This window comes from Hetaerina americana, unplaced genomic scaffold, assembly GCF_022747635.1.
Source record: "Hetaerina americana unplaced genomic scaffold, ioHetAmer1.1.p SCAF_12, whole genome shotgun sequence".
In the NCBI taxonomy this organism is placed as follows: Eukaryota; Metazoa; Arthropoda; class Insecta; order Odonata; family Calopterygidae; genus Hetaerina; species Hetaerina americana.
Genome location: NW_027286292.1, coordinates 214028 through 240851, shown reverse-complemented (window position 1 = coordinate 240851; position 26824 = coordinate 214028). Strand labels below are relative to the sequence as shown.

Genomic DNA, 26824 nt, shown 5'->3' with positions numbered 1-26824 from the left:
AGTCTACTGTGATATTTCATAATGAACACTACGGAATATGGACACTTCAACACCAAGATGGTAAAAAGAGACTTTTCAGGCTTGATATGGTGGTATATCATGATTAATTAAAAATAGCAATTTTCCACAAAAATATTTTTGTGGAAAATTGCTATTTTTAATTAACCAAGATGGTGGCCTTAGCAATTCCCACCACCACGCTATGCCGAATCCGAAGTTACATTATTGACAGCTTGCATAGTTACCTACCCAGCAGCAGACAGACAAATCATCCAAGCAAAATTCAAAATTTACACTTTTTGAGCACCCTCATAAATTCCAGTGATGAAGCAACAAAATACTTCCATTAGTCTTCAGTAATATTTCATAATGAACCCTTAAAATTTCATTGGTGGTGTATAGAAGGAATAGAGGTTATTGAAATCTAGCCTTCATAGATAGGTCCTTATAACTAACTAGTAAAGCAATGCAAAAAGCAAAATTACCTGTTCATCTGATGAAGATCCTCGCAGTAGGTCAGGTACTTCGTCGATGCACATCGGGTCCACTGGTTTTCCTTCGGAAGTAGTGGGTGGCACTAATGGCTCTTCCTCATTTGCCTTAGTTCCAACAGGGTCAAGTACAGGCATGGCTCCACCTCCCTCTTCATCGGGAAACCGCTTCCTTTTAATGACCCTTCCACTGCGACTGACTTTCTCAGACTTTGATGGAGTTTTATCAACCAACGGTGTGGGCTTTGGCTGTCCAGGTACACTAGCACTACTACCGCATCTCATTTTCCTCACGGGCTCCTGCATAAAGAACAGCATCTCTTCAAAATAACTCGTGTACGTTCTAATTTACAAAAATATGAGATGTTCACGGGATAGAGATAGGAGAAGTTTGGGAAAAGAGAAGTCTGTGAAATATCACCATAGAAATAGGTCCAATAGTAACCCTGTGTCATTAAACTACTTACAACAATGAAAAAATTTACATTGCTAGAAATCTATACACACCAGGAATAATAAATATATCTTTTTATAATTTGCCTACGCACTCATAATTTTATCTACACTACGCATTCTTCTCAGCCATTATTTTTCTAGCAAGATAACTCACACTTTAAAAATATAGTCAACATACGTTTGATTGTACCACATCACCACCTTCTTTTTCCCCACTATCCATTGCCCTTTCAGCATCATGGTCAGTAGACGGGCCTGCGCTTCCTCTTTCAACAACCAGAGATTCTTTCCCTGACGTGTTCTTAGTTCTGCTTACGGTACTAGCCACTGTGACACCTGCTGCAGGTGCTTTTGGCTGAGGAGCTTTTTCACCCTACAATTTTATATTAAATTAATAATCTTACAGCAATATTAATGCATTGGCACAAATCCACATGATACATTACAAATACAGGGTAAAATTTAAAGGATGTTGCATCCCCATTTTCTGAAGGAAACCACATTGTTACATTTTCACTGAAGTTTTTAAAAGAAATGAAAACAGTAAATACATACACCAAAGGGTATAACTTATAGATAAACAAAATCCAGAGCTCATGTAACTTATGCAACATTGAAAGGGAGTCCCCAGGTCAATAAAATGGGCAGAAATTTCTTCAGGCAAAAGTAACTTCAAAATCTTACCTAGCTTCACATGAGTTACAACAATTGGCTGTTAGAAAAACATGGCAGATGGAAGGGCTCTAAACATGTGGCTTATATTTGAAATTGGCCAAAAGGATTCACTAGTGGGAGTCTCTTTCCCTGCCTCAATCTTTCTACTCCTTCCATTCCTTCTTTCTTTTATCTCTTTCGCATCTAAGTGACAGGAGCTTTAGATATTTTTCTTTGGAGATATCTATGCATTTTTTATATCACAAGGTCATTACACAAATTATAATTACCAGGTAATCCCATACATACACTTTCAATTACCTGTGTCTTCTTGGAATTAATCGCAGAGCAAGCTTCTATTTCAGTCAGGGCCTGGTTAAAACCTTTAATACCGCTTCTCTGCTTTCCATACCGCTCCTTATTCTCCAAATAAGGAAACAAATCCGAGGAGGTGCACATTCCACTACAATGCAAAGAAATATGCATAAAACTCGAGCACACTGCAGGTATCTTATACCCAGGATAATGCTAATTGACTTCCAATCAAATTCAGGGGATCATATCGGTATCACATGATTTCTTATCAATTTGTAACAGTTACGGCGGAAGGACTGATATAATCTGATCACTTGAATATGCTACTGCATGCTAGAGAAATAAACTTAGATAATTTAAAATCATCCTGTTAAACCTATTTAAACATGCGGATATTGGGATTAAGCATAAAATATTTGATTGTTTGCTGCTATCACAAGCTCTTGGTTGAGTTCCTCACACTTTCACATTTGAGGATTTGATACCTACTTCATGTGATTGCATGCATCCTATTCAGACCTTATATTTATGTTTTGGAAAAGGATAATTTTTTCACACGAATGTCATTAATATGACAAAGCGGTCCTCTCATAACTACAGAAAAATACCATATGCTGACACCCAAGTCATTATGTTTTTGGTTAAACACAATAGTAACAGGCGATATACAATTAATTATGTGTGCCTTGCCCAATCTGGGAGTTAATTGGCCAAAGGCATGGCACAACTCATTTCGGCTCCCCCATAGCGTAATTGTGGAATCTACGGGTTATCAGCTAATGACAAAGAAGAGGGAGAGACCATTGAGGTATCATGGATACAGGGTGTAAGATTTACTACTAAAATGTTTCAGAAGTAAAAGTCGGGAGATCTACATTTTAACTCTTTGAATATGCACCATCTTAATGCTGATTCTGGCGTGATTCCATCGTAAGTTTTTGTCCCTGAATCTCACAGACTAATCAGAATTTGTCACCCATTTTGATCAACATGTCATCAATTGCTTTACCACAAGCATTCACTGGCCAAAGGGAATGATGCCGTAATGCTATTGCAACGGTGATTTTATTTTGAAAAACGAGAAAGTTTAATCCATTTCTAAGAGTAAGTCAAGTAATTACAACAAATACAATTTTTTAAAGACTATTTGACAAGAATTGACAGCAAAAAATGCGAATGTACATGCATTATAAAAAAAATCACCGTGACGAAAGACTTCGTCTGTAGGACGTGGAAACAGTTTTATTGCCACTCTATTCCCTAAATGACAAAAAATCCAATGACTTTCTTTGAAAATCAAAAACCCGAAGTCATTTTGCTGAAAGAACATTGATACCTTTTCAAAACTCTATCAGATTCGAATTTTGAACGTGGAAATACTCGAAACCAAGCATAACCGGCATACAACACGCGACAGTCATCAAAACTATGACAACGACTGAAAATATTTTATTCCACTTAAGATTGTTATCATTATAATTGCAATGCATAAAGGCATACATTAGCGCAATATTTATTATGATTGCATTGTCACACACGAAGGGTATTAAAAATGAATTTCAATGTTCAACCCTTCGGATGTTTTGTAATAGAGTCTGAACCAAACCACCACAATAGTGTTAATAACCTCAGTACTTCCTTCTGCTAGATCAAGCAGATTTCTTCTGCATATTGAAATGGGTTCATCAATTTTTTTCTACATAGATTCGAAGTGTATGCTATATTCTAACTACTATGATTGTTCATTAAATATATTTCTATAATTCCCACATTTTATTCTCTAACTTAAAATTGAACTTAATTTATGCCAATAATAATCCAATATTGCCAGATTAAACTGTTGATAATGGGTACTTCAGCCAGGAATACGCCCCACAGAATTCACTCTTAATGCTATGCTAGTGGCCAAACAAAATTCTCAATAAACCGTTCAGTTAACGCTACACACTTACCGATCTTTAGTGCCAAAGAAATACACTTTGTACTTTTTCGTCTTTGTTCCTCCTGCATGTTCAGGTATTGCTTCAACCTTAACAAGAGTAAATATTAACAATAACCATTTCAAATAGAAGGGTTGTAAGTGATTGCAATTGTACATAAGAAATTTACCCGTGCAGGCCATGCCGGGTACCCCCGAATCTTCGCAAACACTAATTCACCACGACATATTCGCTTAGCCATGTTTCTTCACCTTTCACCGTCAAATCACTAAACTAACTACAGAGGTTCTTTTTGTAATTACTCCACAACAAATAGTTCGCATTCTTCCACCAACACATGTATCATATTCTCATACGACTAAGTGGCTCCACCTGTGCACGTGTTCCTTTCAATACAAATAAGTTGATTAGATTTAATATATTTGGTAGCAATAATTGCATCGATTGTTACATTATTATTTAAATAAAAAATAATGAATAGTTAAAACAATTATATTTGTTTTTAAATTTATTTTTAGTAAACATAAGACGAACTCAATGGCGCACTGCTCGGTTGAAAATTTTAAAATAAATTTTGTGTCATTAGCATGTAATTTATTCGTATGCTGCTGATATAGTTTTCATATCCCGCCGAAATGTGCAGGATATTTATAGCGATCCCACAAAATGCCCAATTCTTTTGCGTGAAAGGATGCCAATCCCAATGTTGTTGATTTTTTAATATCTCCGAGCAACCTCCCAAGGTTTTGCGAGGCTTCTTCGTCAATTCTGTCTTATTTTACATGCGGATTTTTTCCCCTATTTACCACACTAACCTACTTATACTATTTTCTCATTTATCGTTGTATAAGGGGTTAATCTCGATGTCTGCATTTTGATTGAGGGATACCTTCCTAAAGGGACGGAGACCACTACGGAGTAAGACTACGGAGTAAGACCAGACGGAGTAAGCTATCAATCAGTTTTCATCGCCCTTTCCTCTTTCTCTGAGGTGGTTAAAATTTTCCCATGCATTGTAATTCTGTCTAATTCAGGCAATGCGTTAATGTTAGTGGTGCCCTTGGTAAGGCATTGCATTATTCATTTATTATTTTTATTTGCTTGAAAGCATGAATATTAAGAGTGGCATCTTGAAATGACATTGAGAAGACTGCAGTGAGGTCTGTGGGTGATATGACTGATCCTAATGACTTAGAATGGTAACACTTCCATTGATATAATCTGATGGAGTAGTTTGTAAAGCTGACCTTTATTCCCACTTTCATAACCCACAATGTTCGCAAAATGGTAGTTGTTCAAGTGTAATGGGCACAGTTGAGTATGATCCTCACGCCATACCAAGTTAAAGGGAAAGTGGTTCATAGGAAAAGTAGGAATAAATAGCACTAATCCGTCAGCTTTTTACAATATATAAACTAACATTTTTCAGGAAGAACTGTGCGTAACATGAGAATGATCTAACGATGCACGAAATGATTAAATAATGCCAGACCTCATTCTTCCACTTTTACAGGCAGACTGCATCATGTCAGCCGTATACAGTCGTGGCATTTGCATTATTTTGCAGATGCAACAATCTTCCACCTCGGGACAGCTTTTCTACCCAATTAGGCCAAAATCTTTTATTCCCAATTGAATCCTCCCCATCAACATGAGGTCCTCTTATTAGGGGGAGGAAAATTTAAACAAGTGCCTACAAAGCAAGTTTACTCCTTGCAGTGGTCACTTTTTCTTGGGAAAGACCTCATTAAAGTCTCCATGTCCTCCATCAATCTGGTGAATAGGATAGAACGCTTGAGTAAAAGATCCATTTTCGGTTGTAAGAAGGGAGGTTCAAAGCAAGGAGACATATATATATATATATATATATATATATATATATATATATATATATATATATATATATATATATATATATATATATATATATATATATATACATACATACATAACCCACATCTTGAACTTTTCCTCCAGTTATAGACAACAAGAACAATTTTGGCATTATGCTATTTCCCACCCCAGTTCCTGCTTTTTACCTCCCTTCTTACATAAAAAACGTCAAGAGTACAAATATGTATTTCTGTTTTAAAAATCGGCATCAGTGTTTTTATAAATGTGTGTGTCACCAAAGAGCATTCTATTTAGAAGATATTTATAAAAATATATACTACCAGAAGTTTGGTTTGTTAAGGTCCATAGATATATTGCTCGATTTATACAATCATTTCCTCCAGTTCATTCAATCCCTCACCAATAGAGAATGATATTTGATGCAATAAAACAATTGAATTTTTGTTCAATTAGTGCATTTTGCTTGTGATGGAAAGAAACCTTCTGCATATCCCCAAAAATCATCAGGATGAAATAAAATACAATTTGGAATTATCAAAATAAAAATTTGCATAACAGGCTCCAAAGTATCAGTACACTCAAGTGCCCATGGGCTACTATGTATAGGTGCATCAAATATTTGTCTTTCAAAAGTAAAAAAATATTGTCAAAAAATGAAAAGTTATGTGAAGGTGAAGACATACACGAATAATTTTAGAAAGGCAAATCACAATGGATAAATTTTCTCAAATGACAATCCTTTCAGACTAGCATAATTTCAGAAGCATCACTGACACAGCTGAAACTATAAGCCGCACTTTAAACAGAATTAATTCTATTTGTGGGCACTTTCTACACCCAACCTCAAAATGATATCAAGTGAACACTTTTCCCAACACCCAGTGGGGAACATGCATTTTTGGTTCCTGCCACACCGCTGAAGTTCAGGGGTATTTCAAAGGGTCAAGAAGGGGGATTTCTTACCTACATTTCCAACACAGCTAGAGTTGTAGTCACTGTATTGGAGTTTTTAGTCTCAGCTGTGTTAGATGCCAACTTTGGCTTTTGCCCTACCAGAGTAGATACTCATGGCATTGTATCTTTCAGCAATGGTTTTGCTGCTCTGATAGAATTTCTTCCAAGCTACAGAAATGTGCACCATTCTCCATTATCATCTTCTACTGTTTGGTTGTGCATCAGAGGTTCATGGCAATTTGGCTTAGTTTCACGTGGTGCAATTTCATGATATAGATCCCGTGTACCCTTAGCCTGACGTGACATATTTGGCTAAGCTCAACTCTTTCATCCTGTTATGATTACCGTAATGATCATATATAGCCTGGATAGCATTCAATGGATTATGAATAGTTTGTGAGGAATAAGGGGCGGCGAATTGCAGTGTATTATTCGGCAGTTGTAAAAATAAGATGCCTCAAAATTGAATTGGATATTTTATATTGCGAATGGCTTAATATAAATAATATTTACTTCACACTTCACATGACATTGGTTTCAATATTTATACAATATAGCAATAGTACAAAGTGATCAAGCGGTTCTAGCAAGCCTGTCCTGGCACAGAAACTATTCTCTCTGCATTGACAGCACCCAGGGGCAATTTTCACTGAGGGACTCATGAAAGTAATAATGTATTTGCCAAACCTATTCCAGTCTCTATCAGCAAAAAAGGCTGACAGCATGGGTCTTATTTCGAGGCTTTCAGATTGTGAATATTACACTCCATTGCAGTAGATTAAGTTTTGTTTAGCACACACTTTTAATAAATGGCACAATCATTTGGAGGAGGTGCAAAGATCTCAGTAGACCACACAGCCGCTCTTTCGACGGAGGCTTGACCCCAAAAATATTTTAATAACCTTTTCTAGTTATTGCATTTACGGGCATTCACAAAACAAAGGCCCTACTTGCAGTCAAAATCACCCTTTAGAAAACCCATGAGCTCCTCCCCCTTTATTTTACCCTTCATGGAAGATCAACATACATTATTTCCTACTGATCACTTCTCTTAGCCCAAAAAGACTTGTACCATGACGACTCACATCCCAATTCCCCACAATACGTTTCATCCAACCCAGCTGTCACTGGTCCCTGAAAGATGGCTCCAATATTTTTACCCCTTCCTCTCCAACTCAACATGCAGCAATCAAAAAACAATTGTTTAAGCATCAGAATTTTGTTGAAAGTTTCTTTTTTCAATGTCAGTGAACATTTTCTTCCTTTTGCTCCCTAATATGCCCACACCAACATTGACTTTACCATCAGGTTGTTTTGGAATTGGTCAGCGGACAATTTAACAACAAGTCTAGGCTTACACAAGTTCGTTTTGGTAAGTCCTCCAGTTTCACTGCAAAACATTTTTATTACATTTCCGAAAAATTAAAATGGCCAGAATGCTAAGTAAAAATTCCCAGGTCCATGTCACAACTCCTGAGTTTTTCATTAACTTTGCAAATGTTTAGACACCTTGAAATAAGGGTGGTAAACAGGTATGACAATAACTCATGCTCAAATAAGACAAAATGCAGTTTTAATAACAACATTATCTCAATACAGATTCAAATATTCCATAAAATACTAAAGATATAACATTTCTTATGTTCACTTTACTTAAAAAAAAGGCTTTAGAGTCCAAATGTTTCACTGGAGTAACTTTTCCAGTGCTTTTAGGACCTGAATAAAAACGTCTTCAAAATCTCCTCCTTTACCTACATTTTAAAAAATATGTACTCTTGTGAAATTTAAAAGTATAAATTTAAAAAATAGTTTTGTGAATGTTGACTGCATTGTAATCTACCCGTAAACTTCAGTGGGAATGTTTTCATTTAAACTCTTTTCTTGTCATCTTCTTCTTTAACATCCACTTCCTCTTTCACTCGGGCCACCTCTTTTCCAGCTTCTTCAACCTCAGCTATTTTGCATGTGTCTTCCACTGCTTCATGCAGATCAACCTCTTCATCCACCATTAGATTTTCTAAATTAGGTGCGTTGATCTTTTGGTTGATCTGATAAGGTAATATGAGAAATTAATATGCAGATAATGTTATATGCCAAAATGTCAATCATCAACAGAAATTGAGGGATCTAATTACTGTTTTTAGTATATCAAGTATTCACACTAGAGGTAAAAAGTAATCATAAAATAAAAAAGTAAATCATAAAATCTGAATCTCAGGATATAAATAGTTTTGAACAATGTTTGTTATTATCCATTTTGAAGCATATCAATTAAAATTCCGGCAATTCAACTCACAATGAAATTATTACACTAAACATTGAATGCAATTTCTGGTTTATGAGAAAAAATGCACAATTTTACAAGGATTTGCATATGAAGCATGGAGAAATGCATGATCACAAGCTTCTAAGATTCTCATTAGCCTACTAGATACCCAAAAGAAAATGTTCAAAAGATCATGAATTAACTTGGCCTGTGACTGATGGCATACATTCATTCCATAGGAAATTAAAAAAAATAATCATTAAAACATTAGTTTATAAAACAATAACTATTTTATGTTTTGTAGGTGAAATCATTTACTAGAAGATCTCAATAATTATAAAATTGGAAGCAAGATGAGATAACTCAGCGTCACTCTTGAGTATTCGAATAGATGGTACACAACCGCACCACATTCTTTGCTGGAAGCAAACACTGTTTCAAGACACTTTTAGCATAGTTCAAAATATTTCCCACCCATTTTCTATGGACTGTTACCCATATTTGTCCAGTAATGCCATAAAAACCAGAGTACAGGAAATTGCACATTTATGAATAAATTAAAAAAGAGCAGGTTTTTTCATGCAGATATTGAATTATCTATTGATTAAAAGATACAAATAATTAAATTCATTCTTTGCGTAACACACTAGGTAAGTGTGTCAGAGAAATTTATTTGGCTCAGGTAAGTTGCTGCTATGGTAACAATAACTGATCTGACAGCATAAAAAAACAATAAATATTTCTGTAAAAGGTCTACGAGAAACATATAACGAAAAGGAATGAGCGAAAGTTCGGATAAAACTCATTAACTTAATTGGCATTATGAGCAAATAATTTTGAGAACAATGGCTCAGCAAAAGGGACCAATCATTTGTGTAATCAGTGGGTTGGCTCTCCCTGTAAGCTAACCTAGAGTAACCGGACAGACAATTTATACCAGCACTTGAAGCTGTATCTTCCAAGACCTTGGTACCCAATATTTTTATGATCTTACAGTAATGCAATCATAAACTGTAAGATCTCATCTATGTTCTATGGGACCTTAGTCAAATATAAATTAAACAGCCAATAAATTTTAATGGCCATTATTACTAGGATTTTTATTATTTATTAAAATATTTAACTGTGCATCAATTACTTCTGAAAGGGGAATACAATTATGATCTTACTTTGGCACCGCTTCCAAATAAGAAATACGGTGCATATGTAGACATTTTTATACATAATATGCATACAACTACGGATACAGATTCACCTTGTACATCACATTGCTAAGTGTAGATGCCAAGTGAAATGGCACACCATTCCATTCAGCAGTTTGCTGTAGGCAGTCCAATGAATCAGTTTTGGTGTGTGTGCATTGATATAAATGAAAAAAATCTAAGCATCGGGCAAAGACAAAATTCTTTGTACAAGGTTAAATGCCAACCGAAATCATCCAAGGATTGTAAATGTGTATTGCTACTCTTCTCCTTCAATTTCCACGGTGAAAACGTGCACAACTGAGTTTGAACGTGTCCCCGAGAGTCTCGGAGATGATCCAATGAAGGACATCTGATAAGTGCAACCACACGAGAAATCTTTGGAAAAAATGCATGATATGACATTATAAGACAAACACAGGAAGGTACTTGAAATTGCAAATACTGTATGACTCTCAAAAGAATGTGTCGGTCACATTTTGCATGAGGAATTACACATGACACTTTTCAAACAGTGCTTTATGTACTTAACAAAAAACCAGAGTAATATTAAGCATTGATATATGACAATGGATGTAAAATGGATTCGCCATTAGACACCAGACATTTTTTGGGATGCAAAGAAAATTCTGTTGATTGTCTTGAAAAGGTTAAAAAAATAACTGGGGAGTACTGTTCGTAACTTCTAAAGGACCTGGTCAAAAAAATTGGTGAAAGCAGACCCGGCTTGCAGAGGAGAAAACCATTTCCCTTCATAGCAATGAACGTTACCACTAAAGTGAATGGAAATTGAGGGATTTTTACTTTCCGTACGAGATGACTGCGCAGCAATAGAGATTTTAGAGGCCTCAAAAACCAAAGGTAAGCCAATTTAAGGAGCGATTGGTAGTACACCTCACTAACTGCTTAAGTGCTCATAAGAAGTCAATGTCATCGAACAAAGGTGGTAGAGGCCATTTTATCTACATCTTCGCTATACCCTACAAGGCATGTGGTGGGGGATGTCAGGTTACAAGCCATACATACAAAATCACAATCATTACTCATCTACACAAATATCAGTTTGGGAATAGAATAAGCTTAAACTAAGTTAATCACACAAAAAGGGGTTATTATATGGAACAATATTCAATAACAAGATATGTACAAGGTCCGTCTCAAAAGAAGTAGGACTTATTTTTTCCTGGGTAAACGGAAGGATGGACGGCGGTTTCTCTGGCTAGGTTCAAGGGAGGGGAGTCTCCGGAAAGGCAGGAGGCCTGTGGCAGTTGGCCTATCTGGAGTGTGGATTGCTGGTTTTCGAAACCCTCACAATGTAACCTCATTACGTTCTGTTTTGAGCTGATTATTGGAAATGCACTACGCCAGCAAATTTTGCATGAAACTGGGCAAAACCAGGAAAGAGACTCAGGACATGCTCAAGGTAGCTTATGGTGTTAACGCCATAGAATGGGTGCTTTTGAGAGGCACAAGTTGTTTCGGGAGGGCAGAGAAGATGTTATAGATGCCGAACGTTCAGGACATCCTTTGACCTCAAAAATTGACTAAGAACTTGTAACAGTGAAGGCTTTCTTGGACAGGGATCGCAGATTGAATGTTTGCATAGTTTCTGAAGAACTTCCCTCCATCCCTTAAAGTGATGTGCATTGATTGGTGCCCGAAAACATGGGCATGCGAAAGGTGTATGCGTAGTGGGTGCTGTAAGTGCTCTTGAACGAATAAAAGGAAACTCGCTTGTGTATATACCAAGAGCTTCTTGAACATGTGAGTGAGGATTTAAATTTTTTAGACAATCCCCTACCAGACTTCTTCCTCTTTCCCACCTCAAATCCTTGCTGAAAGGATGCCATGGCTTGATGGAAGTGTTACAACAGGCCGGGGAGCTCAGCAGCATTCCAGGCACCGCCTTCCAGAAGGCATACGAGTCATGGAAAACTTGCTGGAAGTGGCATGTGGATGCAAAAGGGTGCTGCTTCCTAGACTTTTGAGTGAATGCATCAATTCTGGCAATGAATTCCTTTAGTCAACTCAGTCATACTACTTTTGGGACGGACCTTGCATATTCAAATCATGCAGGAGAACTGTTAAAAAGATGGGACCATCAAATACAAAAATAACATTCAGGATATCGACAAAATATATACACTACAAATGCCAGTCATCTCCTGAGAGATTGCTGTAATGTCCATTTTGATTTGTTATGGTATGAGGAAAAAACAGCATTTTAAATCTATCCAATCCACCATTTTTCTCCCTGATTTTACGTTGGTGATCAGATTTCCCAGAGGTAGTCGGGGCCCGTGATGTGTCTGTCACATATTTGGATAAGTAACCTGCCTAAAATTTACACGGTAAATTTAGCCTCTATCTCAACCTATGGTCAACTAGTTTTCCCCAGGATATGTCCTTAGTTATGATAACAACAAAATATTTTACCGATTCTATGTTTTTTATGCTGCTTTCCTGTGTGCTGTAAGTTTAAGGTAAGGTGTAAGGGTGAAATACCCTTCCACCAAATATTCATCGAAAATTTCTTTAAATTCATGTCTTAATGTCCCTATATACCATTGCTTTGTCAGGAAATAGACTCAGTTTACTTGAAACTTGATAACTGATGTATTTATTGTATAAATGGAACAATAGTGGACACTTCCTTGTGGGCCACCCGATGAGCTGCTCACTTGGTCAGATGATCCATTACGAACCTTTGTTCATGGCCTGTTGAAATTATAATTACGTGCCCTACAATTTTGTATGAGATAGATGGGAGGGGGACGGGATGGTAATTTCTCACATCTTCTGTTGTGCCTTATTCATACATGGGCATGCATTGGCTACTTTCCAGTTCTTGGGTGCTAGGTGATCATTTAAGGATGTATTAAATATTATAAATACAAAACCAATTCGGATACCATCATTATTTACACACAAGCAGGGATTTGATGAGGGAGCAGGGATTTTACCGAATTTGTTTGGACTTGTATCTGTAAGATGCCATTTAACTCCAAGAGAAGACATCACAATTTCAGAGACAGGCTCATGGAAGTGATCAGGTAGCAACTCAAAATTTTTCCGGCGGGGGATTAAAAAGTGCAATGAAAACAATGGTTTAGTGTACTAACTTTTTCTCTACTGGCACTGTTTTTCCCCATTTCTATTTTAAATTGGTACTGTCGACTTATTTCCCTCAACCTCCCATGAATAGGATTCAAGTGCTTATGAGTTATTGTCCAGATATTTACTTAATTATTTTTAAATTCTTTTGCGCCTGGTGACATGCTTTCCTAGCTAATGCTTTACCTGTTTTATATTTTTAAATTTCATTTATAGCTACACTTGTCCTTGTATGCTCTCCTCATTTTCAAATACCATGCCATTTTGCTTTCGAGTACTTGTAGCATCTAGGTTCCACCCTCTTGACTTTTTAACTTCCTAGGTATGTATTTTTCTAACGCAGACTGCATAACACAAGCAAGGTACCACACATGTTCACTCACGTTCTCCGCAGCTACTACTCTCTTAAAATAATCCTTGAAGACTGCTACGACCCTCGCCTTAATACATCATAATCAACCTGGTCGAACAAGTAAATCTTTCTTTTGAGTATCTAACTTTTCCCAATTATCACATTGACTTTCAATTACACTACACAGTGGTCACTATAACCATTGCAATATTTAGGACACCTACCAACAACTTTTTAGCTAATAGATCAAGTACATTATTTCCTCTTATAGGTGTTAGTACTAACTGCTTGAGTTCCATGTAAAAGAGACTTTAGTCCTACATGACTCCTCGTCCTTACCTCCTGCTGCAAAACAATTGTTTCCATTACAATGTCTCTTAATTAAGGGTCAAACATGACAGTATTTGTGAAGAACAAAGAATACCTAGGCATATCTAACAAGTCTCATGAATACACCCGCAATTGAGAGGCTAAGAACTTTCCCGTGAAGTGAAGTGTGCCCTTCATTCTTTATAGACCAGAATATCCACCAAATTCCCAGTTTTCCAGAAGAGGGTGATTCCCAAGTTTTACATGCTGGTGGAAATAACACCAATTGGACCTTTGCTTTACCTCATTTACATGCGAGTATGACTCGTGAAATATTTTAACGCCTTCAAATACAAAACCCTCTCTAACATTGGCTCTCAGCAACTCGGGAGATATTATTCCCATCAACGCCACATGGACAGTCCCACAGTTTTCTCATTCACTTCTAATGGCAGCAACCAAGGACGACTGTGAACATTTTTCTGACATTCAGACTACAAAAACTAATTTTTTTTAAGGTAATCTACCGGTTAAGGTAGGTTTTTCGATGGACACAACTACCAAACAAATATTTTGTGACTACTAACAAAACACAACCCTAAATTCTACTCTACACCAGGTCCCTCTTCATCTCTGAGTACTTTCTTCCGCCCTTCATCCCATCCAACATCCCTATCCTGTTCCTTCCCTTTCCTCTTTTGCCCAACATTCTACCCTCTATCACAGTCTTCAACATCCCACTGCCGGTCAACACCCCCTTCATCCACTTTTCCTGCCTCCATAGGATTGCTCCCAACAAACCCCTCTCTTTGCCCACCATACCAAGTACTTCCTCATTTGTTTTCTTCTCTGTCCATTTCACCTTCTCCATTCTTCTCCACACCCACATTTCAAAAGCCTCCAGTCTACGTCTATCCTCCTGCTTCAATGACCACGTTTCCGCGCCGTACATAGCTACGCTCCATATCAAAGTTTTTACGAGTCTTTTCTTAACATCCTTACTCAAAGTCCCCGTCATCAACTCCCTCCTCCTCGTGAAAGCCTCTTTGCCTAGCGCAATTCTTCTCCTGACGTCCCTACTACTTTGACCGTGTTGGTCCAAAACACTACCGAGATACGTAAACTGTTCTACCTGCTCTATTTTTTGCCCTCCTATTTTAATGTTAAGCTTGCCCTTTTTCTTTCTAGAAAATCGCATAACCTTTGTTTTATTAATGTTGATTCTCATCCCATACCTGTCGCACTGAATTTCCAATTCACTCAGCAATGCTTGCAGCCCCTTGGCTGACTGACAAACTAAAGCTTGGTCATCAGCAAACCTAACTGATTTTACGAATTCCCCGCCCACTTTCATTCCTACCTCTAGTTCTTCCCATGCCTCTTTGATCATTTCCTCTGCATACAGGTTGAACAGCAACGGTGATAATGGGCAACCCTGCCTTACACCCCTTCCTAACAATGCCCATCCTGACTCCCCGTTTCCCACCCGCACCTGAGCAGTCTGAGACATGTACAGGTTGCGGATTTGCCTCCTTTCCCTCCAATCTATTCCTATTTTCTGCAATATACTCATTAGTTTTTCCCAATTCACTCTATCAAACGCTTTTTCGAAATCTACGAAACAGGCAAATACCTCCTGGTTGTGTTCTATATTCCTCTCGATTAATAATCTCATTACTGCAATGTTATCACGCGTACCTCTCCCCTTCCTAAACCCAAACTGATCATCCCCTAAGTAATCATTTGCCCTACTCTCTATCCTTTTGTTTATGATCCTGAGAACAACTTTAGCTGCGTGGGATATCAAACTAATTGTCCTATAGTCCTCACATGACGTGGCCTTTACCTTTTTCGGAATCGGAACTAAAACTGCTCTCAAAAAGTCTTCCGGCCAGATTCCCTCCTCATAAATGCTACGGATCAGCTCATATAGCCTCTTCCTCCCACATTTTCCTAAGCATTTTAAAAGTTCCACGGGAATGTTATCTACCCCCACGGCCTTATTTAGTTTCATCTCCCTTAATGCCCTTTCTATCTCATTGTCTAGTATGCCTGGACCTAAGCTGTCTTCCTCTACGTCATTTTCTTTTTCAATGTCTAACTGTGTTGGTCTGAGTTCTTTACTATACAGTTCTTCTATATACTCCTTCCATCTCTCTTGGATCTTTCCTGCGTCAACTATTACCTTACCCGCCTTATCTCTAACTATTAGCATAGCTCTTCCTTTCTTACTTCCCGATAACGATTTAACTTTGCTGTACAGCGCACCGATTTCACCCTTCCTCTGAAGACTTTCCATATCCTCGCACTGCGTCTTCCACCATGCGTCTTTTGCCTTATTTGTTGCCCGCCTCAATTTATTGTTCAATTCTTTGTACTTCATTTTGCCTAATTCTGTATTTATATTCTTCCATTTTCGCCGCTCATCCATCTTTGTAATCATCTCATCCGTGATCCATGGTTTCCTAGTCCTTTTAGCGTTCACGGTTCCAATAGTGTCTTTTGCGGCTTTAGACAACCCTTTTTTGATCATTTCCCATTTTTCTTCGATAGTAATAAGCCCTTTACCATCCTCCATGATATTCTCTACCGCCTGTTTGTATTCCTTCCTTTTCAACCCATTTAATGCTTCTACATTCCATTTTCTAACTCGCCGCCCCTGCCTTATCTTTTTGAAACGTACGCTACATTTCATAACAACTAAATTGTGGCCTGAGTCCGCATCCGCTCCCGGAAAGCTGTGGGAATTTATCACACTATTCCTAAACCTGTGTCTAACCAGGATATAATCTAGCTGATATCTTCCTGAGTCACCTGGCATTTTCCATGTATACCTGCGTCTTTTGTGGTGTCTAAACCAAGTGTTGGTGATGACTAACCCCTGTCTCCTGCAGAACTCAACTGCTTTCTCCCCGCGGTCATTCCTCGTGCCCAAACCGTAGTTGCCCACCTCATCACCATCTCTTCCTTCGCCTACCGTCGCATTCCAATCCCCCATCACTGTCAAATGTTTCCCTGCAGGAACACACGCGATCATGTCCTCTAACTGATCGTATATCTTATCGACCTCTTCTTCCTTATGGTTGCTCGGTGGCATGTATACCTGAATAATAACTAAGTTCGTCGGTTCTGCTTTTATCTCCACTAGTAGTATTCTATCCGTTACCTGCTCTATGTTGACTACGCTTCTTCCTACCTCTTCATTTAATACTATGGCAACCCCTCGTTGGCTCTCGTCCCCACCGCTGTATATTATTCTATACTTATCACTCCAGTAATCCCCGCTATCTTTCCATCTCACCTCGCATAGACCTAAAATATCTATATTTCCCCTTTCCATCTCTCGCTTAACATTCTCCAATTTCCCTGTCCTCATCATTGTCCTAACATTCCACGTTCCTATTCTAACTAATTTTGTGTTCTTCTCCTGCGTCTTCTGTCCTGCTGCGGCTGGTTTTCCCTTGCAAGGGTTTCGTGGGATGACGACCGCGGAAGCCTTGCCTCCCCCGCTGCCGGGCACGACACACGGCCGATTGGGCCGAGCCCCGTGGTTGCCAGGACTCAAAATATCTCTATTGTCCATCATATTTTTCTAGGGAATGATAATTGAGGTGGTTTCCCGTTGCCTTCCTCAATAGTGTTTTTAACGTGACACCATCACTTACTGGCCGCCCCACTGGGGTCAGACGCCATTGCAGCCGCCTCACTGAGGAACAGACGCTGCGTGGACTACCTTTCGTCTGGCTCGTAACCTTCGACCTATCTGGCATGGGTGACCCTACCAGGAGCAATAATTATTACTCCCGCCAGCACAGCTCTAGGACAAAAACTAATATTAACCTGTTATTATTATCAATAACTTCAAGACTTCTAATGATGGAAAATTTATCCCCTATATCTGGACAGAGGAACAAAGACATCCCCGCAACCACAATGGCACTTTAAATAACAATGATTTTCTATAAAATTGCTTAGAGGTGACTAAAGGTGGGTTTATGCCTGTGACCCTGATATCATACACCGACTATTACCAGAGAAAAAATGCATTATTTTGTTGTGCTTTTTTTTGGTCCCACCACAGCTGGGACTGAAAAAAAGCAAAAAAAAGGCCTATTTGAGAAGCACACCCATTGACGCTTTTGACAGACATGCTGCCTCGCAATAACATCCACAACACTGAACACCACACCAATTTGACTGCATATTTCAATGACCTGACACATTCTCAGTGACATGTCCGCAGTAAGACACCATGCAGAATCACAAAGAACTAGCAACTGATTAACAAGACTTACTAATAATTTTAATTAATCACATAATGAGATTGATTTGAAATGTGGACTTACATCTGCCAATGGTAGACTGATCAATCCTTCACCCTTATCTTGCTCAAGAACTTCAGTGATAAAACCCTTGAAAGGCTCTGAAACTGGTAAGGCACAAAGAGACAAGAATATCACTCTCGGATAAAAACAATCATATTTAAAAATTTGAGCCTTAGGATGAAACTAAAAAAAGTCTCCAAACAGGAGAAAAGACATTTTTTCAAAAAATATAGTTTGTAATCCAAAGATTTTGCGGGTACTTAATACCAAAGGAAAAAAAATTATTTCAAGGATATGAGGTCTGTTCAAAAATTTCCCTAACTTTAGTTATCACAAAAAACGTACTACACTGACAAATTATTGGTCAGGGTCCCCTTCCAAGTAATCTCCTTCGCAACACATACACTTACCCCCAAGGTGTTTCAACTGGTTGAAACAGTCCCGGAATGCTCATAGTAAGGTCCTGCATCGAATTTTTCTCTGGAATTGCGGCAAATGTTTTTTCTTTGAGCAGCCTTTTTAGTTTGGGGAAGAGAATTAAGTCACATGGGGCCAGGACTGGCAAGTAAGGTGGGAAGGATAGCACAGCAGCTTGCTGGCATGGCAGAAAAACCACTTGCCACTCCTCCTATGTACGCACCACTTTTGCCCATTTCTCTTCCTTAGGCGTTTCATAACCCCCAGGTATACACCTGTGCTGTCTGGCCTTTAGGCAGGGATTCGTGATGCAATACCCCCTTTGCATATAAAAACAGTCTACATCACCCTGACATTTGAGCAAACTTGTCAAGCTTTTCTGGAGTGAAGGGATGGTTCACCAATCCATTGTGAAGATTGCACTTCTGTTTTTTTGTCATACAAAAAAAACCCATTATTCCTGAAATGATTCCGGAGAAGAAGAATTCATCCTCTTCAGCTCGATCAAATTGTTCCTGACAGACTTGAAATGGATGTTATTTCTGGTGTGCTGGCATCAGACGAGGCACAAAGTTGAAGGTGACTCCACAGCATGAATAAATCCAACATCTTAATCTTAGGTAAGTTCCCTGACAATCAAATATGCATTTGCATGAACGAGAGGGTTCACTCTCTCATCAGCAAACGTTGATGGTCTTCCTGAATGCTAGTCATCTTCCACAGATTGCCGCCCCTTTCTGAACCACTCATCCTATGTTCCATAGCATCCTCGCCTTGATAATCAACTCTTAACATCCAAAATTTCCATGATGGAATTGGACAATTTTACACTGAATTTCACAGAACACAAAGCTGCTCCATTAAAGACCTCTACTTCATGGGTCCGACTTCTTGCCATGTTCCACAGACACCCCTTTCAAGCAATGTTCATTAACTATAGTCACATTGATGACTGTAACTAATCAACTAAGTGCTTGACGGTAGGAGTGCGGGAAGTTTCTATGGACACAACACCACCAATTGGATTAAAAAATATCCCCCTGGAGGCATGCTGTAAAATAGTTTCGGGAAAAGTTTGAACAGACCTCATAACCACTGTTTCAATTTAAACATTTAAAGTAAAATGAACATACATTTCTTTAAAATTTGTTCCATTTGAAACTGCAAGTTTTTTCATGATCCAACAGGACTAAAAACTTGAAAACTATCCAGATCACTGTCCTCGTTGTTTATTGCAATGTTAGACACTGGCTGCCTGGCTGTGAATCAAATCAATATGTGGAAGGCTGCTTTCCTTTAGGCACAATTATTTTTACATCTGAATCAAACGGGTAATTTTGCAGCAGAAAACAACTGCCCCCAAGGGAACTGCTTCTGATAACATACTTTTGAGGCACTTCATCGCCAAAATATCCAGTCTTTGTAATAGGCTGGTGAAATTCAATGAAAAAACACAAGGTAGGTATGCAAATTACAGGGTTTCATATTTATATTTCTGGAGGTTTATTTTGATACGATTGCATACTACCTTGATCAAAAAGTTCCCGGAATAACCACTGTGTGGCGCTCCCATCGTTCCGATTTGAGTTCTGTTTTTTTTGTTAAATTGGTACATCTGTTGTTGATATTCCCTTTAAATCTTAGTGTCATGACTTGACATTTGCAAAAGTTACGTAGCCAAGAGTACATCTATCTCTGTGTGTGTTGGCGATTTTTTACAATTGCAGAAATGGATTTAAATTTGCAACAACGAACTTGTATTCAATTTTGCGTAAAAAACGGATTTAGTGGCGCACGGACGTTGGAAATGTTGGAAAAGTGTTTCGGCAACGATTCTCTAAAAAAACGGTCGTTTACCAGTGGCACGAGCGGTTCAGAAGTGGTCGTGAGTCAATCGAAGATGATGAACGCAGTGGCAGACCATCGACATCGAAAGTCGGTGAAAAAATTGATAAAGTAAAAGAAATGTTGGTCAATAACCGCAAATTAACCATCAGAGAAATAGCGGAGGACTTGAACATTGCCTATGGATCCGCCCAAGACATTGTGGTTAATGATTTGGGTTTCCGTCGTGTAGCAGCAAAAGACCTCAATTTCATGCAAAAAAGAGACCGTGTTGACGTCGCAAAAGACATGATTTGCGAGGCTGAATCCGATCCCACATTCATCAAAAGGATCATTACTGGAGACGAGACGTGGGTTTATGAGTACGACACGCAATCCAGACATCAGGCAAGTGAATGGCGTTCACCAAATGAGCCGAGACCAAAAAAACCACGTCGTTTTCAGTCAAAAAAGAAGGCAATGCTGACGGTTTTCATGGATTACAACGGTGTAGTGCATCATGAATTTTTGCCAGACAGTAAACAAGTATTATTTGGGCGTTATGAGACGTTTGCGTGAAGCAATTCGCCAAAAGAGACCAGAAATGTGGGCAGAAAACTCGTGGATATTGCACCATGATAACGCACCGTCGCACAGTGCTATCATTATTCGTAATTTTTTGACGAAAAATGCAACAAATACCATCCAACAGCCACCGAATTCACCTGATTTGGCTCCCTGTGACTTCTTTCTGTTCAATCGAGTTAAAAAACCATTACGGGGAACGCGTTTTAGCAGCCGAGAGGAAGTAATGGAAAAATCGCAGGAAGCACTGATGGACATACCGAAAACCGAATATAAAAAATGTTTCGAGGATTGGATCAAGCGCTGGCATAAGTGTGTTGCAGTCGATGGGGATTACTTTGAAGGGGACAATATAGATTTAGATGAATAAACTTGTATTTTTAATTTTCTGAATAAATTCCGGGAACTTTTTGATCAAGGTAGTAATATCAAATTTTAATGCTTCACCTATCATTTTTATTCATGCAAGACTTGAACCATCTTGTGGCCCTTCTCCTTAGAAGCCTCATTAATGGCATTTACATTCATTAAATGAGTCATGTCTCAAGAATAAACATTATACTGACATTATCTTGGAAATTTACGGATACCAGCAGGATTCTCTCGACTACATTTGCCCCCATTGCCCACTTCCCTACAAGTATACTAATATGAGGTACATACAAAGTATAAATACGCAATATATCCTTGAGGGATATTGCAAGTTCTCTCAAGGACATACTGCTCTTCAACTACCTAAAACCTAGTTTTGTCAACTTGGCATTAACTGTGGCAGCCAACTGTTGCACATATTAAGCAATAATTTGACACACATATTTGACACAACCTACAACACTGATAGCGTTATTCTTTTGGAAATGAACTATGAAATGACAACAGTGATCAATGAAAGGCCAACATTTTGATCAAGAGCGGTTAAAAAATAAAATGTCTCCTAATTTGTCAAACACCCCTCTTCAAATGGGCACACCATACATTTCACACATCAGTGCATTAGGAATAATCATAAATAATCCATCAATGATGCATAAATACTCACTAAAATCTCCACTCCCTCGATCATCAAATTTCCGCTTCTTCTCCTCCATCAGGAAATCCTCCTGAAAAGAATGATATCAAATTGATGCATTCTCTTCATTTTAAAACGCTGGTGTCAAGAACTTGTAAATATTGATGCGAGAATTGCAAATAACGGTCTCTGACTGGTAATACCCAAGTTTACAATAATACATGTCAAGTCCAACCTACTCATCCCATGATATCAAAATTCTATCAGTCAGATACATATTTTATTTCTAGAGTAGTAGTAGTTTTGAGGGGAGGCGACCGACAGCTAAGGTCATTTGCGCCATAGGGGAAGGACAGGAAAGGATGAAGGGTGGAGAGAAACCCGGCGTCGGCATTAGCCTACTCTTTACGAAAGGCGCCAAGGGGTCCGCGGCTTAACGTCCCATCCGACGGACGGCGTACTCACTCAAAGTGCCCTCCACAAAGCACCGCTAGTAGGGATCGAGATACCTCTGAAAAATATTCAACACCGCCGGGATTTGAACCCGCGCCCTCAGGGTGGGAAGCCAGTACGTTAGCCCCCGCACCATCTCGATCCCCTTATTTCCAGATGAAGTGGAAACCCTCATTAAAGGGATATGGACTAAAATCTTCACAGAGGTAAAGAATGGATAGATTATAGAAAAGAGAGGACCTGTCAATAATAATATGTGCATTAAAAAGCACATGTATCTCCATACTATGGACCTAGAATATAATCAATGGGAAAATTTCTATAAACCTTCCCACTAGATGCATTTATTACATGACCATGGCAGAACCCAAACTGAAACGGTAAAGATATATATGGTATAGAAAAAAAGTATTGAGAATAATTTTTTTCTGACGTGAACGCATGTGGCAGCAAGCTTCCAACACGCAGGCTCGGTGCTTGAGGGTATAATCTTCAACAAGTTCCAAGCACCTATCACCTACCAGTGTTCCTTTATGCTAGATTGCGTTTTTAGTGGACCTCTTTCGAGTGACTCGGTGCCAGTGCAAAACACAGGGATCGATTGAACAGCGGTACGCTCTCAAATGTTTTGTTGGACTGGAGAATTTGGGTAGGGAGACGTTGAGCATGATTTGCTAAGTGTTCAAAGATGAAAACATGACACAAACTGATATTTTTTAAGTGGCACAAGCTCCTTAAAGATGGCTATGAGGGTGTAGAGGACGAGTCCTGCTCTGGATCTACACCAAGATCCAATGACCTCAACATGACCTTAAAAGGATGAATTCACACCATTGCTTAAATGTGCACATGATCTGGGATTGTGTTAGCATTGGTAAGATTACAGTGCAATGCATTATCTCTGAAAATGTGGTGAAGTGAATGATCTGTGTTAAACTTGTCCTGAAGGTCTAGCCAGATGACCAAGAGCTGAGTCGAGTGTCTGCTTGCGAAGCCCTTCTGCAATGGCATCTCGACAATTCCCCAACCCACTCAAAAGTCCCGACTTGGAACCAACAGACAATTTCCAATTCCCAAAAGTGAACTCGTCCCTCAAAGGACACCACCATAGGACCGAGTGCCATCAAAGAAGCTTGCACGCATACCCTCAAGGACATTCCAGGCACCACCTACCAGGGAACCTTTGAGTCACGGAAAAGCCCACAGCATAAGTGTGTCGACGCTCAAGGAAAGTACACGGGAGGAATTTTTAGGCATTACAACATCACCTGAAATAATTACTTTTCAGAAGCTCTCCCAGATACTTCTTATACTAACTTTGTACTTTGGACCTGGTCACAGAGAAGAACAAAAAATACATCCTAATGACCATGTGGGAGTTTATGAAGTAAGTTGCTAGCTTGGTGATTGGAGTCAGGAAATAAATGTTAACTTAATGTGATGGTTACCACAGGGTGGATTTTGCAAAAGAAATCAAACTGATCAAATGCAATTAAATTTAAACAAAGCAAAGTATATCTAAACATAACAATTCTCATGCTTCTATGATGTCAAAACAAAGATGCAATGAAAAATACAACGAGTCGCCGAGATACAGTTGAACCATGCCCAATGAGCACATGGAATTGCAAATAATTCACAAAATCAGTAAGAATATTTTTTTAACATAACTCACTTCACAACTTTTTGCATAAGGCATGATGAGGAGGGATTTCCTGGAATATTTGCATGCTTGCTGATTCAGAGGACTCATTTGTGTAATATCTCAGTATTGCTTGTTGTCACACATTTTTCCCAGCTAGAGTTCAGTCATATTATTTCTGATTTCTTTGCTCAGACTTTCAAAAATGTCCCAGAGGAAAAAGCGATAGGAGTCACCATGATATTATTAACCCTCTTAGTGCCGCGTTCAGCCAGCAGTACAAGCAAAATATGTGGAGGGTATATTAATCAAATGTATCATCTGAGGGAAAAAAATATCTTGAAGCCATTTTCAAAGATATCCACATGCAGTTGTTTCGATTGAAGAGTAACTGAATTAGGTAACATTAAGGCATGAATTTTACATTGTCTGACAAAAGAATTGGAATTGTAACCGTCTACTAAACAGGAACAATTTTTTAGCAATAAAATTTGATTTAGGGAAACAATAGTAATACATTATATGTAACATTTTCTAATGAAAACACTTTTTACTAAACAAAATTAACCAAAAAGACATGCAAAAACATTACAAAAAATAAAGAATTACTTTTGAGGAGCATAACTTTCCGTCTGCCACTGTAAAGACACATTTTGCACAATAGTTTGTTCTAAAAGGTGTTGTTCAATCATTCATCTAGCATCTCCACACCTTTTTTTATAATTTATGCATACTGTTTGCGACCTCTCTCTCTCCTGGATGTAAACAGGGTGCGTTCTGAAAGTAATGCAATCAAATTTCCCTTGCCGCTCCTGCTCCTATTGGTTGGAGTGGGATCGAACCCCTTGGAGCAGGTAGTAGAGGGGGGAACTCTAATCATTGCTTCAAAACCATTCTCAGGGCTCTCCAAGCTGTGGAAGTGGCAGGGCGTAGGTTAATGCTAACTTCTACACACTGACCGTGCCAAGAAAAAAATGAGATTGACGATCAAGCAACATCATGCGATTAAGTTTTGTGCTCTGCTGAAAAAATCTCTCGAGGACACAAAGAAAATGATTCCCCGAGGCTTACCGGGACTCTGCTCTGACCAACTCACAAGTTTCAAGGTGGTTAAAGGCCTTTAAGGAGGGCCGGGAAGAGGTCCACGATGAACAAAACTCTGGGCGGCCATCGACCAGGAAAAACGACGCCAATGTGGCTCGTGTTTGATAATTGTTGGACTCTGGCCATTGATTGAGTATCAAGATGGTGACCATTAAACCAATGAACTGAACTTACTACTGTGTAAGTCTGCTGTTGTGTTTCGCATTGCTACTGAAGATTTAGCGATGATGAAAGTGTGCGCCAAGCTCGTGCACATGGTGTTGTCAGACAACCAAAAGACCACCTGAGTGGAAATTTCAAGTGAGCTCTCGCAAAGTATTGAAAATGAACCTGATTATTTGGACCGCGTCATCACTGGCAATAAAACCTGGATTTTTCAATAAGACCCAGAAACAAAACCCCAAAGCTCTTGAGTGGCACACCGAACAGTCCCCCAAGCCCAAAAAGGCAAGAATGAGCAATCAAAAGAGAAAACAACGATCATTTTCTTGTTCGACAGCACAGGAGTTTGTTCCTCCAGGACATACAGTTCCCGCTGCCTACTACGTGGATGTGCTGGACAGACTCGGAAAAAGGGTCATCAGGACGAGAAAAGACATCTCCGCTACCTGGCAACTCCATGACAACGCACCTTGCCACAATGCTCTACAAGAGCACGAGTTCCTGGCCAAACATCATGTGCTAATGCTACCCTACCCCTCTTATAGCCCTGACTTTGCCCCAGCAGGATTCTTTTTCTTCCCTCGTATTAAGGCAGCCCTGAAAGGAACCCATTTTTCATCCATAGAAGAGATCCAATCAGCTGCCACGAAGACCTTGCAAGAGGTCCCCGAAGATGCCTTTCAGGGCACATACCGGTCATGGCAGTTGCCGGAAAAAAATGTGGCGAGGCGCCAAAGACAGTCATTTGAAGAAAATTTCGTGTTCATTCAAATCTGTTCATAAATTAAAAAAATTGCATTACTTTTGGAACGCACCCTGTATTCCACCACAAATTGCACAATTCTTTTTTTACCTTGAATAGACACTCCAGTCTAGTGTTTGATCTACTTACACGAGGAGATATGCAACACTCCAACCCCTGAGGCATTCCATCTCAACAGACTCAATGATTCTTGCAGTGTATTTGTGCTTAGTCATCATTGTTGTTGGGCTGTTTTCTTCATAGGAAAAATAAAAATGTAAATATTTTTTCAAAACCCCGTATGATTTCACCACTACCTTGTATGAGAAAAACAGCACCACAACTCAATGCCAAAAGAGAATTGTGTTCATCACATGCTATCCACAATGTACACTCCATTTCAAGGCAGTAAAAGAAAAAGGCTGATTTAGAAAGAGAAATGCTTACAATACCATCACATTACAAACAGCCTAAATGATTACCTAGGACGGAAGAAAAGGAAAAGCAATATATTTGCATAGCAATGCTTTCACTAAGATCGCATCACCTAAGTCTTAGCAGTTGGTATCAGAGCAGATTCATCATTAAGCATTCAAAAGTGTGCAGAATTAAAAATATTTAATACAGAAGAGACCACTTAGCGAAAGAAACAAG

The 26824-nt window shown here is 38.8% G+C and overlaps 2 protein-coding genes across 6 annotated transcripts in view; both read right to left on the bottom strand.

Annotated features, from left to right (window-relative positions):
* LOC139685629 (PC4 and SFRS1-interacting protein-like) overlaps positions 1–4176 on the bottom strand; it is a 32369-nt gene extending 28193 nt beyond the window's left edge. For 3 of the 5 annotated variants that reach the window (XR_011700205.1, XM_071582564.1, XM_071582563.1), the window contains exons 1-5: positions 4026–4176; positions 3869–3945; positions 1911–2064; positions 1126–1320; positions 486–791 (exon numbers count right to left, since the gene is read on the bottom strand). Coding sequence is in view for 4 of the 5 variants with exons in the window: in XM_071582564.1 (XP_071438665.1) it covers positions 486–791; positions 1126–1320; positions 1911–2064; positions 3869–3945; positions 4026–4097 (804 nt within the window). In the remaining variant the exon portion in view is untranslated. The remainder of the gene's footprint in view (positions 1–485; positions 792–1125; positions 1321–1910; positions 2065–3868; positions 3946–4025) is intronic. The other 2 variants (XM_071582565.1, XM_071582566.1) reach the window with 2 other exon arrangements.
* A 4209-nt stretch (positions 4177–8385) lies between these two features.
* Positions 8386–26409, bottom strand: LOC139685844 (uncharacterized). Its single transcript, XM_071582956.1, has 4 exons — positions 26321–26409; positions 22098–22158; positions 18254–18336; positions 8386–8712 (listed from the first exon to the last, which is right to left on the bottom strand). The coding sequence occupies exons 1-4, from the start codon at positions 26354–26356 to the stop codon at positions 8533–8535; spliced, it is 360 nt and encodes a 119-aa protein (XP_071439057.1). The 5' UTR covers positions 26357–26409; the 3' UTR covers positions 8386–8532.
* Between the last annotated feature and the right edge of the window lie 415 nt (positions 26410–26824).

What these genes read in the sequence shown, in the direction of transcription:
- LOC139685844 (XM_071582956.1), bottom strand. Translation starts at nt 26,356, where the DNA reads ATGCCTCAGGGGTTGGAGTGTTGCATATCTCCTCGT. An exon ending in AGTGTTGCATATCTCCTCGT is followed by an intron (nt 22,159 to 26,320) that starts GTAAGTAGATCA and finishes CATTCTTTTCAG; the next exon opens with GAGGATTTCCTGATGGAGGA. An exon ending in TCGAGGGAGTGGAGATTTTA is followed by an intron (nt 18,337 to 22,097) that starts GTGAGTATTTAT and finishes GTGCCTTACCAG; the next exon opens with TTTCAGAGCCTTTCAAGGGT.